The sequence below is a fragment of the Cynocephalus volans genome, chromosome X, assembly GCF_027409185.1.
Source record: "Cynocephalus volans isolate mCynVol1 chromosome X, mCynVol1.pri, whole genome shotgun sequence".
Lineage (NCBI taxonomy): Eukaryota > Metazoa > Chordata > Mammalia > Dermoptera > Cynocephalidae > Cynocephalus > Cynocephalus volans.
Genome location: NC_084478.1, coordinates 151,091,498 through 151,107,117, shown reverse-complemented (window position 1 = coordinate 151,107,117; position 15,620 = coordinate 151,091,498). Strand labels below are relative to the sequence as shown.

General features: G+C 44.0%; 1 protein-coding gene across 2 annotated transcripts; it reads right to left on the bottom strand.

Moving 5' to 3' along the window:
• Nucleotides 1-1,486: 1,486 nt before the first annotated feature.
• FHL1 (four and a half LIM domains 1) lies at nucleotides 1,487-14,319 on the bottom strand. Of its 2 annotated transcripts, XM_063083243.1 has the most exons (7): nucleotides 14,212-14,319; nucleotides 6,211-6,392; nucleotides 5,669-5,843; nucleotides 4,904-5,073; nucleotides 4,256-4,442; nucleotides 3,442-3,641; nucleotides 1,487-3,023 (listed from the first exon to the last, which is right to left on the bottom strand). In XM_063083243.1, exons 1-7 carry the CDS (start codon nucleotides 14,231-14,233, stop codon nucleotides 2,940-2,942), a joined length of 1,020 nt encoding a protein of 339 aa, XP_062939313.1. In that variant the 5' UTR covers nucleotides 14,234-14,319; the 3' UTR covers nucleotides 1,487-2,939. The 2 variants fall into 2 exon arrangements, with proteins under 2 accessions (XP_062939313.1, XP_062939314.1); XM_063083244.1 differs by lacking the exon at nucleotides 3,442-3,641.
• Nucleotides 14,320-15,620: the final 1,301 nt, after the last annotated feature.

Sequence of the window (15,620 nt, the reverse complement as noted above, 5' to 3'; positions counted from 1 at the left end):
AGGCGTGGGTATCATCTTTACCTACGAGACCATTTGTGAAGATTGTCATTTGTTCCAGGTCACACAACTAGAAAGGTAAAGCTGATATTCTAACCCAAGTCTGTCTGACTAAAGCCAACACCCCACACTTTGGGAGTGGAAACACTGTCTTGTGGCTTACAGGGTAGGTCATACACACTGGGGATAGAATCACTGCTAATATTTATTGAGAGCTTTTATTGGGTGCCAATCTGCTAACACAATCAACATTTGTGTTATCCTGTAATCTGCATGTGATTCTGCAAGGTAGGAATTGTGAGTCTCCTTTTATAGGCGAAGAAACAAGCTCAGAGAGGTTGAGTAACTTGCCCAAGGTCTCATAACTAACGAGTGGCAGAGCAGCCAGGATTTAACCACCTGGTTAACCCCGAATCGATGTTCTTGATATTTTCATCCCCTCCATTATGAGGGAGAAAATGTTTCTCTGCTCAATTTGATAACTAGAAATTTACTCTGATCCCTCCTGAGGCTTGTGGTTGTTACTCTTAAAAGCACATATTCAACAAACACAATGCCTTCTGAGTACTGTACAGTGTCTGACAGTTTCCTCATTGTGATGTGTCCATTTCTATGACAATGCAGTGTCACAAGTGATATGCTAGAGGTGCACCCAGGATGTGGCTTGTCACATTAACTGTGTGACCTTAGCAAGCTTCTTAACCTCTCTGAACTTCAATTTTCTCATCTGGAAAATGGGAATGGTAGTGCCAGAGTTGGCTGTGAGGATTAGATCTAATGTGTATAAGGGGCTGGCTTCTCAAGATGCTTAAGTGTTAAGAGCAGGCATCACGTAGCAAGCAATAGCTAGAGGCAGTCTACTGAAGGGCCTCAGTTTCCTGGGTGAGGAAGGTGGAGGCAGTCTGTTGGAAAATGGAGTGAGCGGCGGTACCGGGAATTTTAGGCAGTGTGACCTTTCCTTCAGCAGAGCTCAGGCTGTCAGCTCAGGCTGACCTCTCCCTTTGCCCACTCCCTCCCGGCTCCCTCCCCGTTACTGAAGTCCATGGTGGAGGAGCTTCTGGAGCGACGGGCAAGGAGCCGTGGTTGAGGATACAGTGCTGTTCAACATGGATCCTGGGCTCCAGAAGGCACGAAGGGACAGGAGCATAGAGAAAGCACCCAACCAAATAAGGGCCACCATTACTTCTCAGTGACAAGCTTCATCTGGGATTCCCTTCCCACCCCCACCATCCTGGCTGAATAAAATCAGTTCATCCATTTGAAGGGATGTGAAAATCTGGGAAAGACTATTTTGGGTCAAGGTGGTTTTGGTTTTTTAACTGGATAAAAGCGGTGTTCCGGGTTTGTTTTGTTTATAATTCCTATGTTCCATTCAATTCCACTGAACTGGATATATCCTTGAAGTAAGGAAAAAAGTCATTCAGGTTTCTGGGTTAGTAGTATCACCTTACAGCAGTTCCACTGGGCAGAATTAAAAGACAGAGGCAAGTTATTTATATGCTGCTTTATTTCTGTAAGGATACACTGAAACGTTAGATGATAATAGCTAATGACAAAATGTAGAAATGAGGCATCAGCTTCTATATCCACTCCTACAAGAATGTTAATATGTATTGTCATTACACGTTTACTTTCGATATTGTCTCATTATACTATGTAATATAATAATGTAGAATACAGTAAATAGGTGATCCTGCATTTTGGGTAAACAGTAGGTGGAAATCTGGTTCTGCCTGTGAGGATGGTGGCCTCCTCACACCCCCAGAGATCGAGCTAAGCTCTTGAGGAAAAGTCCTAGGAATCACAAGAGAAGGGACTTTGCAGTCCTTTTTAACACATGGACAAAGAGCAGACAGCTACTATATTACACGGGACTCAACTCGTCACTGTTTTCAAATGTCACATCCAAGTTGATAACAACCCTGGAGCCTGCTCAGCTACCCCTTGAGAGTTTTACGGTTACTTCTGTAGGGTGAATTTCAAAACTGCAGGAACGTCTGAGGTGGCTAAAATCTTTTCATGCAAGTTTCCAAACCCATAAACTATTTTGCTATTCATCAAAACAGAAAATATTATTAATTAAAAAAAATAAAAAGGACAGCAGGGTTAGTTTTGTTAAGCTTCCAGAAGTATTCGCTGTGATGATGTTCCTCTGAAACAGGCTCGTTTTCTCAGATCTGCTTACACTTTTCAAATCACCTGCATGTTCCCTGCTTTAAAGTAGGAACACTCAGAAAACATGCCACACAGGGAAATCAAACATTAGTACAAAGAAAAGGTCAGTTTAGAATGACAGCTAAATTCAAGTGTTAATTTTCTGGAAATTTGCATTAGTCATTTGAAAGCACAAAAGAAGAGAAGGGAGGTAAGAGTTTTAATGAGAAAGATAAACCATGCATTTCCATAAGTTCTTTTTCTGCTCACAGAAGAGGGTGAGCAGTGAGTTGGAGCAGCCGCTCCAACTCTTGCATGTCGCATGTCATGTGACGACGCGGTGGGTCCCAGCTGAGCCATGAAAGGAATCTCAGTAGGGGCTTTATCTCTTATGCTTCTTGCTTACGTCACTAAGTGGCTAAATGTTTAGCACTTTTCTGCTTTATGATAAACATGCAGAAGAGTCTATCTACTTTTTTGTTTTTTAACTGCAGCTATAGAGAAATGAACTTTGCTGCAGGGTTGCTTTTTGCTAAATCCTAATATGATCGCTGTGTGCCCTTATTTGAGTAATACTGTAAAATGGGAGAAAAGACAGAAGGAGCAACTGTAAAGAGGTGAAAGACCACTCTTCCCCTATTGATGGTGCAGGGCGAGAGCAAGGACACAAAGCACAAGACTCAAATTCCATTTTACAGGACAGGAGCCCCTGTCAATTTACAGCTTTTTGGCACAGTCGGGGCAATACACATGCTCCTCATGGAAAACAAAGCGCTTGTTGGCCAGATTCACGGAGCATTTTTTGCAGTGGAAGCAGTAGTCGTGCCAGGATTGTCCTTCATAGGCCACCACACTGGAGCCTTTACCAAACCCTGTGGAAAAACAAAAGAAAACAAGAGAGACGGCTGAATGAATACAGGTGAGGAAGCTGCAAGCGATCCAGAGAGATAAAATGATGACCTGCCCCATTCGCAGAGCCGACGAGCACACAGAGCCAGTGTCTGCCCGGCTCCCAGTCCCCCCTCCACTCCACCGCGCGCTGTCCCCCACGCCGCCACTGTCCCCCACGCCGCCGCAACCCGGCTCCGGCTCTCCAGGACCTGAGAAGATGCCAGAGCTCAGCCGAGGGCTTCCCTGATTCAAAGAACCCGCGTTCCCATGCCACTGCTATCACCCTGTGACACGCACCGACCTCCCAGCATAACCAGTTTCTTTGATTTAGGTCAGGGCCATGGCATCAAAGTGGCCACCAGGAGGCAAACTTGGGCTATTCGTGGGGTGTACACTTACCGGACCTCGAGGAGCTGCTAAGCTTCGATTTTTTCTATAAAGAACCACCACCCACGAGGGACAAGTCCTCTCTCCACCCGGATGCCTGCCCCGGAGGTTGGCGCTGGGAAACAGGGTGAGAGGCAAGCGTTTCCCGTGGCACACTGGGGGCTTCCTAGCTTTAGAGACTGGGTGGCTCACTCTTGACACAGTCCTTTTCCCTGAGGATGGCAAAAGTCTTCTCAAATGTACATTTCAAGGCTCCCCGGGGAGATGGGAAAATTGGAGGCAGGGAAAGGGCCCAGGGCACGTGGATCGCGGCCGCAAGATGAGGAATGAAGTGATTAGCTTTGCTTCTGATCGCCAAAATAAAAAAACAAAAAAACAAAAACAAACAAAAAAAAAAACTGCCAACACACACCCCTGAACTAGCATTCAGCTATGGTCTGTTACAATCCAGGTTATCACTTTCCGCCCCCGCTTCCCCTCCCGGCCCCTCCCCCTCCTTTTCCTGCCCGCCCCGCCCCCCGCCGCCCCGCCCCGAGAATCCCCCTGCGCAGTGCCTGCAGTGCCTGCCGGTGGTGTGGGTCTCAGGCTTGTGAACTACCGGCACTGTCAGCCAGCAGTAGTCAGGAAGTGTTCTGTATTGCAAAGGCTAACCTGGCCTGGAGGAGAATCCAAACTATTTGGGGGCCTTTGGGACCAGAGTGGCAGGGGGACAAGGGCGTTCTTTGGGGGCCTTTGCGGATGAAACCGACGAGATGTAGGAAAATGAGAGATGGTTACCATGCGCAAAACCTAGCCTGGCAGACTTAGCAAGGACTCTTTAGCCTACCAGTGATGGGGTTCTTGCATCCAGCACACTTCTTGGCCACAAAGTTCTTGTAGCAATCCACGCAGTAATACTGGTCCTCCACAGCGGTGAAACGCTGCCCAGCCAGCTTCTTAGAGCAGGTAACACACACAAAGCACTCGGCATGCCAGGGCTGATCCTGGTAAGTGATTCCTCCAGATGTGATGGCCTAGACCAGGGAGTGTAGCACCGGATTCAGATTCAACAACCATTTTGTTGAATGCCTACTATGTGCCAGGCACTGTGCTGGGCGCTTTGGTATACAATATCTCATTTAATCTCCACAATGGCCATGGGAGGCAGGTACTATTATTATCCCCAATTTACAGATGAAGACACTGAAGGTGAGCCCCTTCACAAAGTTACACAGCAACTAAGTGGTGGAGGCGGGCCTGAGAGTCAGGGCCGCCTGGTCTACAGCACAGCGCAAGCGTGCCCACCCACAGCCTGACTCGGCTGGGACACTGCTTTCTAATCCTACAGTCTCCTCATCTGTAAAACAAGAATAATAATTCCTGCATCACAGGGCTGTCGTGAGGATGGAATGGGATAGTGTGTGTGCAAGTGCTCTGCAGACTGTCAAACACTTCTAGAAACAACAGTTAATACAGAACTCCCTGGAAAATGTACCTTGTTGCACTTCACGCAATGCTTGGCAAACTTGGTCTCATGGCAAGTCACACAGTAGAAGTCCTCCCCTTTTGGGAAGAAGCTTCCAGTCCCGATGACTTGCTTGCAGTTGCTGCAGGTGAAGCAGTCTTTGTGCCAGACGGTCCCCTTGTACTCCACGTTCTGATCTCCTGAGGGACAGCAATTGGGTGGATAGCCACACTGGCAGGCTCTGCAGGGGCTGCATCCACTCAGGCCTCCCTCCCCCAAGCCCCCGAGGTGAGGGGATGCAGGCCCTGCAGCTGCTGGCCTCACGCCTCCAACTAACCTACCCGTGTCCACCTTGTGGCCATGCCAACCCGGGACTCCACCATGGGCGGGGACCCCAGCGTTATCATTTTAGGATTAGAGACCTGAATCCCCACCCCTGTCTCTATGCCCCACATGGACTCAGATTCCTTAGGGGACTGCCTGACCCGGAATCACACACCCTGAGGAAGAAGCATGCTTTGATCACTTACTACACCAAAAGAGAAAGTGCTACATACTTTTCACTTCATTCTCTTGCCACAGGCTGTTCTCGCCAGTGTTCTTTAGGCTCCGAGTGTGTGCGTGTGTGCGAGCATATATGTGTACGCATATATACGTGTATGTATATGTGTACATATATATGCTAAAATCTCAAAGCAGCTCACAGCAACGGTAGCCCCCCATGACAAGCAAGCCCACACCATGTCTGCCTTCAAGGGCTCCTCCCTGGCAGCCTGGGGCAGGAGGGGGCAGTACCTGCCACAATGGCCTTGAAGCAGCCCTTGCACCTGGGGGAGTCCTCCCGGGTGGTGCACTTGTTGCACAGGATCTTGTTGTCCTTGGACACAAAGGTCTCGTTGGCCAAGGGGTGAAAGCACTTGGCACAGCGGAAGCAGGTGTCATGCCAGAAGCGGTTCTTATAGTGCACCTCCTGGAAAGCAAGCAGAGCGGGGTGGGCCGCTGGGAGGGTGCCGGGGCAATGGTGGCAGCCTCCCGCCCCCCCCCCATCAAGGCCCGGGGTGACTGCTCTTGTGAGGAACAGGAGGGATGCGGAGACGAGGATGGAAAATGCACAGTTCCTGAAATACTTAGTGTACACCCAGAAGAGCTGGCAAAGGCCTCAGTGCCCAGCTATCCAAGCCCACTTTAAACAGCTAGCGACGCCGACTCAGGGAGTGGGGGCCACCTCAAGGCCTCCAGGTGGCAGCAGTGATGAGGAGGAAGCACAAAGGAAGGCTGTTGCTGTCCCCGTTGTGGGATACCCAGCCTGTCCCATCTGCAGTGGGCGCCACCTTTACCTTGGAGTCCGCACCGATGGGCTTGCGGCACTCCACACAGGTGTTGGCACAGAACTTGTCAAAGCACTTCAAGCAGCAGTGGTGGCCATCCTTCTGCACGTACTTCTTCCCCTGCAAGGGGTCCCTGCAGTAGTGGCAGTTGAACTTCTCGGTCATGGTGCCCACCTTGTAGCTGGAGGGACCTGTGGGGGCAAGCAGGCAGGACAAATGACTGACAGAAACGCCAGAGCACTCTGCCACCGAGGCTCCCGGAGGCCCCTGTGTGATGCTGCATGTGGCCAGGCAAACCCTCTGAGTCCACACAGCCTGGGGACCAGGGCCCGGCTTGTCCTTGAAGCTGGTTGGCTGTCAAGTACCGACACTTCCTTAGGACTCCCAGCAAGAAAGCACCCCCTGAGTCTAGCTCCTGGAAGGCCAGAGGGCCAATATAGCCAGTGACCCCCTGATGAGACGGTAGAGACCCCTGCTCAGATATACTGAGCAGGACACGTGGATCAGAGCCTGTGTTGACCAGAGTCATCGGACAGGGATTCTGAGAGGTGCAGTCACTGTGAGCAGTGACATGAAGGAGCAGAGGGGTGTGCTGGAGCAGGCAAGAAGGAAGAGTGTCTTTATACAAAGGAAGGGCACTGGGCAGAGGCTCAAGGGGGTGGTGGGAATGCAGGTAAAGGGGAAAGATGCTCCGCAGTGGCAGGCCACTTAGCAGGGCAGCCTGCAGGGGGAGGCAGGGGCTGGGCCCTCTGCTTTGAGAGCTGCCCACCATGTCGCAAACCAGGAGTCTCCCTGCTGGTTTTTGCCTCTTCCTCTGTTACTTTTTAGGGGATGACAGTATCCTTTGGAGGCCTCACATTCCTCCTATCTGTTGAATTCTATTCATTTGAACAAAAACTTACAGATGACTCTGTGCCATGCCAGGCACATAAGCAATACCCATTCATTTGTTTAAAATGCTTAAATTTACTTGAAATCTGCCAGAAATGTTTTTAAATACCTGAATAGATGCTAATGAGTTCTGTTCAAGATAGTTTACTAACTTTTGGGGCCTGAACTAAACAGCAATAGGGGATTTATAAAATTGGCATTCTAGCTGCTAGAGGATTACATTAATTTTTTTTTAAATGGCATTCTTAATTGGTACCAGCAAGTTTTCCAACTGTAAATTATTTGTCACAGTGATGTGTGGTTTTCTTACATATCAAATTCCAATTTCCCTTGTGTCAAGCAAGTGAGAATCAATGGTATTCACTGAAATGTTACCATTTGGGAAATTTGTTGTTCTAAAAATTATAATTTTAAAGTATAATCTGGAAAAAAAATGACTTTTCAAAAGTGTGAAGCTGATTTTTTCCAAGAATCCCTTCGATTCCATTCATATGAACAGGGCCCCGCAATCCCAAGCACTGCCGAGGAGCTCTGCTGCCCCTTTGCCAAGTCATTTCCTACAGAATTCTGCCACCAAAAAGGTACCAAATGTGGCTTTCTATTAGCTCTCAACTTCTTTAAACATATGCCAATTTGTTCCTATCCCCTTGAAAAAGGAATTTACACAGCTAAATTGATAGCAATTATCTAATTAGTACAGGAAATACAAAAATCGAGACTATTTTCTCAACCTCTCCACAAGCATGGTTACTGTGTGAGCAAACACCCAGAGAGTTATTTAGAAAGAGAGAGAAAATAAATGAGCAGTTGCCGTGTACTCACCGCTGCACTTCCACTAACTGAACAGTACCAAACTCCCACTGTGGGTTCCATTCCCAGTGTTTTTTATACAAACACATGTCCAAGGTGTTTGGATCCTGTTGCCATAGGCAACCAAACAGCAGAGTGTGAGCCAGGGAAACCACACCCCGTGTCTCAGAACCCGCCTGGGCAAGGGCTGTTGAACTCTCACTCGGAACCGAGTCAGCGTCTGAAGCCGGCCTCCAAACAAAGGAAATCAGGCCACCGAACAAACACAAATGAAGCAAATGAGGGGCATTCTTGTGCAAGGACAGTTGCTCGGGACCATTGGGCCACAGTTAAGAGACTTAACAAGACTAGAGAACGGTTCTAACTTGCACTTTTCCCTAAAAAGAAAACTGCGACGTTACCTTATGTAATTGGGTTAGAAACAAAAAGTAGCAACACAAGGAACCCAGGCCCTGTCTCTTTCCAGCATGCACTGTTTATGTACAGCAGCGTTTTAACTGTCTAGAGACAAAAGTACCTGTCACAGTGACAGCATGTGGAAAATCGCTCTCCCTAATTCATTCTTGCTGGTCTGTCCCGTGTTACATAAAATCTTTGTCGTAGCTTTCCCATATTGAAATTGTGCCCTCAACAAAAGATTTGTTTTCTCATTAAAAGCCAAGTTGAGACACCAAGTAAATCTCCCCCGAAAGTAAATGCCAGGAAATTAAATTATCAGTGGCTCCTAAATGCCACTTGGCAGGAAAACAGTATTTATAAGATTAGACAGCACTGGCTTCCTGCGTGGCTAGTATCCATGGCTGGTTTATCCCTTCCAGAGACTATCTCCTTTTACCGTATTTGAAAATCCCCCCTTCTCCTTTACCAAGGTCTCTATTTAGAATAAAACTTTGAACCTACTCACTTTAGTATCACTCTCTTTTGATGTCTTTCAAAGCAGAAATGGATTCCAAATATTTCTATGTTAAAGTGCCATACAGAGTCACACCTAAAGAAAGTCCCACCTCTTGATATTTCTGAGTCTTTGCTTTATAGTAAAAATCCAGGTATTAGTATCATACGAAAGGAAAAAACACTAAGAAACAAAATGAATTCCATTTAGAGGTATTTAAAGGTTTGAAGAGAAGGAAAAGTACACTATGGTTCACAGTACCAGGGAGATCTGATCTGCCAAGGCTTTCTCACTTTAAAACCATACATTTTCAGGACTGGTATATTACCAATGCCAAGGTGTTCACTGGTTACTTTCATAGTTCTAGAATACAACTCGCTCAGAGTTTCTAAGCATCCAGAAGATGAAATAACCCAGGCTCATCACTGAACATGGAAGTACCAAAATTTGTTGAAAATGTCAGTCAATGAAGTTGCTCACCACTGTATCATTCCTATAGTACAGGCTCTAAAACCAGTAAAATGAAAATTAGATGAATCAACCCTAAGTTAATGGTACCAATAAGAAGTCTCATCTTTTGGTATTTTTCAGTCCTAGCTTTAGGCAATATTATTTTTTTGTTCTGTAGTATGAAAAATCCAGGGTCACCTGATATTACCCACCACTGTATACTTAAACCTCCAGTCTATACCCAAATGGTGAAACAGATTTCAAAGGACATATTCTTTTAAAATTGATTTCAACAGTTGACAAGTCTTTTTTATGTATGTGGAAACACTTAGTTGTCAAGATAAAATAGGCATTTCTAAGAATGTTGGCTTTATTGCCTAATAAGTAAACAGGCTAGAAATACTTAAAGTATGTTAACAATGTCTATGTCAAATTCATGAACTTTAGTACATTTTTTTTTGCAACAAATCTAATTAAATGGAACCGTGGGCGACCTCGTGTTTTTCTAACTTTATGATCATTTAGTACAAAACTATTTCAAACCCTCATGTAGAATGAGGTTGGAATAATACATTCCTACTGGCAAGACAGTTAACATACCAAAACCTTGCATAAAATATAAATGATGTGTATAAGACCAATATATTTTGCTATTACTTATCTTCAAAGAGGTTAACAACTCTGAGAAACCAGCTTATAAATGACACTGTTGAGACAGAAATTCCTAAAGACAGCAAACGTCCCTAGTTATGGGCTCCACAAGTCTGAATCATGACTTCGTGAGAGAAAAGCATGAACTCTCCTTTCTTCTCCACTGTTAGAAATAAGAGAATAGAGGGCCGACCCCGTGGCTCACTCAGGAGAGTGCGGCGCTGGGAGCGCAGCAGCGCTCCTGCCGCGGGTTCGGATCCTATATAGGGATGGTCGGTTCGCTCACTGGCTGAGCACAGTCACAAAAAAGGACAAAAGAAAACAGAAAAAAGAAAAAAAGAAATAAGAGAATAGAGAACAACAAAGATGGCATTTTACCTCTTCTTTTGGGCTCTCTTTAATCTTACTGAATTACATATACTTAGGAGTTTGTCTCTTCAAGAATAATTTTTTATCCCCTTAGCGATTTCTAAGTACATGAAATGTGAAGCCTTTTAACATTCCAAACTTCCAGATATGTTTGCCTTGGCTTCTTGCTGTTATCTTGGAAAGGGCATGTCATCCACCATTAAGTGAAACATTTGCTGCATATAATAACAGTGCTACTTCCCTTAGTGCCTGTCTTTGTCCAGGACTTGTTTGCCCTAGAGTAGCTCTTTCACCAATTTTAACATCTCATTGTGGCCCTCATCTGCACATAGTACAGTTTCTCTAGCACAGAAAATTCTGCCAATACACTAGGAGCCCCAGGTACCTGACCCAGGGCCTTGTATACAGGAATCACCCAGTACACACCTGCTAATTGACAGATGGAGATAAGTCACCATCACTAAGCTTCTAAAATTTAAGTATTTGGCTAGTCACTAAAAATGGATTTTGATCCAATTATCTGAGCCTCTATATTGTCCATACAAAGCCCATTTCAGGGTGACACTGATTTTCTTTCTGTGAGGACTTCTCTCTCTTTCATGGACCTATTCTCTTCTTTCATGACATATGAACCTACTGCAACACAAAATGCTATTTCCTGATTCTTAAAATCGTCTCCTGTGACCCTAAGATGTTGAAGTTGAACCTACACCTTAGGATCACATGAGCTGTCCCCTGACTTTCTAAGACAGAAATCTTTGTTATAAAATGCATTTAATAAAAGAAATTTTAGACGCTTAGTTTTAGAATGCAGTTAGAAATGTGGTTGTGTGATCAAATATTAGAGATTTATTAAAAGATGGTTGCCTGACTTTCTCTGCCTGCTTTAAAAGACACATCAATCTTCACTTAATAAACAAGCTTCCTCTTTCAGAAAATTCCTGAACTACATCCAACTTGCCAAGAGGTGCCTAAATAAACCTCAGTATCTCAATAAAAAGTTCTGGCTATCAATTTAATCATGTACACATACGAGTAATATAACATTGCAACATTTGGGTTTTTGTTTTGTTTTTACTATAAACCTCTCATTAAAGAAGATTCAATTTGTATTTAATAAGTCTTGCTTGTGTTTTTATGCATATTTTCTCCTGTATTTCTTGCTAATGTTCATTTTTTTCCTCCATGTCCAACTGGCTCAAAATGAGAATATTTAAGAAGAAAGTGAATATTATGACCAGGTAGCATTTTTCTAACTATGTGCTCTCCGTGAGCGGTATAATGTACAGTGTAAGCAATGAACAGCAATCCAAATGAAAAAAAATTCTGGTTATTTCTGGTCTGTTAATTGCTAAGTTAATTGCTAAGCCTAACCTACCAGTACCTTAGTGACTCCACATATAAATGTTGGCTTCTAAAGAAAGGGTATATTGCTTTCCTAAGAACATTCAACAAATGGAATGAAGCCTTAGCCGATGAATAGGACACTTGTGTAGCAGACATGCTAACGCACCTGGCGGTGTCGTCAGACATTTGGGAATAAATACCTAAATAGCTGCAAAGAGACGGAGTTCATGAGTCACGGCTGAAAAATAGTCTTTCATAGAATTTCATAGAAAAATCAGAAAGTGTTTTTCCCTTAAAAACAGAACATGTACAGAATGATTCAATATTAATAGCAACTTCACTGGCAGTGTGCATTTAGAAAACAACATAAATCTCTTTTGGGTCACTGATGTATAGGTAACTCCATTTCAGATTATACCTGGTATCAGGAGGGTTGGATATAGATCATTAAATGAAAAATTATGTGCCACTAAACTTCCAGCAGGCAAGATTCCGTGCTGGTACTATTTAGTCCATATATGAAGTTTTTCTTAATGCTGCATATATTCTGTGCAGCACATTCCATCTTCCATACAGGAGAAAAGTGCTTCTGATCCAGTAGCAACAGAACATGTGTTTTTAGTTTTTCCAGTTGTGGTGAAGTGGTAGGCGGTCATTTGGTGGTCATTAAAAGTACAAAACGTTCAGTTTCACCGTCAACCAAATCTTCTGTTTTAAGAAGCCAGTCCAGTTTGATCACTCCCTTCTCAGCCCACCCTCTCATTTTCCATCCCTGCCCTGAGAAAAGACTAGAGGGCGTGTGGAGCCCACTGGGCAGCGCCTGTGGAAGGGAATTAATGGCTGTATAATATGGCAAATGATCTTACTTCCCTCTAAACCCCCATCCTGCTTCTTGGCTGGAAGGGCCAAAGGGTAAAGGAATTGAATCTACTTAATTTTGCAAACCTTTTGAAAATGTTCAATGTCAAAAGTAGACATTTTTGTCCTTGAAAGGTCCTCTCAGTATGTGGATGGTCAGTAAAAATTGATTCTGATCCGATTATCTGACCCTCTATTTTGTCCATATGAAGCCCATTTCAGGGCAACACTGATTTTCTTTCTGTGAGGTCTTCTCTCTCTTTCACGGACCTATGAACCTAATGCAATACAAAACGCAATTTCCTGATCTTAAAAATCATCTAAAAGGTGTAACTAAGTGGTCAAATTTAACCACAATTAGCGCATCCAGATTTATACCAGTAACAATAACATAAGCCTTTGGTGCAATTCAAAACCCAAGGTTGGGTATGCTATAAAGATGTCACCTTTTAAACTTATTTTCTTATTGTATCACTTAATTAGAAAATAAAACGGTGAGTTATTCTACCAGTTAATATGCATTCAAAGTCCATTAGGACAAGTGGTACAGCTGACGAGTATTTTATGATACCCAGAGAATGCATACGTTGGCCGATAACCACGATCTCAGGCATGTTTGTAAAACAGCTTCTGGGGTTTAAAGAAAAAAAATAAATTAAAAAAAAAACCAGATAGCTTTTGAACATTTTGAACACTTGAGGACAAGGAAGACGTGGCGTATGAATTCATTAAAATAGCGAATTCCATTAAAGCACAGTTGCTTTAAAACACCAAAAGAGAAATTTCCAAGAGTATTTTCATTGTTTAAATATCGACAGGCACTTTCAAAAGTAATTACGAAGTTTTCGAAAATAATTTTTCCAAAAAACACCAGCGATAATTACTTTGTCCCGTAATCTGAAAGTTGGGAGACAGGCCAAAGTGCCTGGTTTCTACCCAACTGTCTTACTTTACCAGCCCCAAGAAAAGCAACCGTTACTTAGGCAGAGAGCAACTGAACCACGGCCACATTCCTGTCGTCAGGGAGAAGTGGGCAGAGAGACGGGCGGCAGGCTGACTCCAGAGACTGCGGCTTTATTCCACAGATTTTTTTGTCTATGGCAAAGGATTTTCTTTATGTCAGGTTACCAAACAAGAAGACTCTCATGGTAACAATGGTCTAGGGGGTCCACAACTCTGCCCCTTTTCCTTATAGGAACAATTCATGACATACTTGTCATATCAAAAGGATTGTAGCTGTTTCTTCAGGAAAATTAAAAACATTGTTCAGAAAAACAGAAGAGGTGGTAAGTCATTATGGACCTTCTTAGATACAAACAGTCCCCCTTCCAGCTCCATATTTGATTTATGTTTTCCAAACACCTTAAATTAGATGTAAAGCACTGTCAAGATGAAGAACTATGTCTTATAAATAACCAAAAAATCCTAACCGAAAATGTCTTTCCTCACACAATCTCTTACAGTTTCATTACATGTCCTGAACAATGTAAAATATAGTAGTATACTTATATGTTTTTTAAAGAAATAAGTCACTCAAATTCTAATTTTACTTGAATAAGAATAATCTTTTGTCTTTGAAGTAGCATGAGAAAACAAGGACGAAAGAGAGACAAAGTATGATTTATTTACTATTTAGACAAGATTAAATTCACTTAATTCAAAATTATCTTTTAGCCAAAAGATAGATTCAGTGCCCTAACAAAATTGTGCTCAGTAAAAGAAAAAGAACATGAACTTTTTACCTGAATGTCTATGGGAAGCCATGGCTCAGAGACCAAGTTCAGGAGCAGCACCTAGACTAGTCTTCCCTCAACCCCAGCTGAGAAGGCCACAAATGAACATACATTTAAGGGGAAGCGGCTAACACAAAAATAACCGAGAGCAGATGGCCCATCCCTCCTCAGACATCACAACCTTAATCCCACTAGAAAATTCTTAACCATTTTAGGTGATCCAAGGGAGAAGAATAGGACCCAGTAAAAATACCAAACGCTACATATAAATACCTGCAGGGCTACTCAGCATCCAAATTAGCTCCAGAGCCAGAGAGGCCACATAGAAAGTCATCCCTGTACCGGAATAAAATTTGGACTCAGCTCTGGCATAGCTTAACGCTGAGCCAACCTTATTAATCCACTGTCTATGCCTCAAGAGCTTGTATTTGGCCCTATAAATAATTCATTTTTGTGCTGTTAATGATAAAAGTAACTAAAACAGATAGACTTGTGTTGCCAGTGTAATTAAAGTGGATTAGACACTATGAATATAGAGATTAAGGGTATCACAGATGTTTAACTTTGTGTCCTCCTTGGTATGAGCCAGAGCTCAGCAGGTCACCGAAAAGGGGAGCAATTCCAGCCACCCCATCTCCTTAGTGGCAGGTAGAACAGAACAGAAGGGAGAGATACACGTGCATACACAAAGAAGACACCTTGTCCCACAAACCAAATCTCTTGCTTTTCACTTTCAGGGACAACAAAAGTAAAAATACAAATGAAAATGAAGATATCGACCTAACATGCTGTAATAGGTCAACAGGCCATCAGATGGCTGGAGACTGGGAATCAGGAATGAGTTCTAGGAAAAGCCTGTAAGGCCCTCCAGGACCCCCTCCCCTCCTTCTCTGGCCTCATCCCTGGCTCTCTCGCCCTCATTCTCGCTTCACTGGCCGTGTCTCTGTCCTCTGCACCCTCTGGGCACAGAGCCTCTCATGGTTGCTCATCTGTCCCCTACAAGTCTTAGCTCCAAGCCATTTTTTCTGTGAAATCTTCTTCGACTACCCAATTTCAAATTGCAAACATGCTAGGTGTCACACTGATTTCTCTCGCTTGTCTTCTGGTTGTCCCTACTGCTCCACGAGCCTAGGAATTTGGTGGTTGTGTTCACTGCTGTGGCCTCAGCTCCTAGAACACTGCCCAGCTCTCAGGAGGCCCTCAGTAACTATTTGTTGAAAGAATGAATTAAAAGAAATGAAAAGTGTCAATGAAGCCTTTGAAACATAGTCCTACCTAGAATCCTGAAAGTGGCTTTGGCCGATGAATTTCAAGGAAGGCAGCCGACCTTCACTCTGGGACAGGCCTTGGGCCCAGTCCCTTTATAGCCACTGTCTTGTTTAATAGTGCATGCCACTGGTTTGGCCCTGAATTATTCA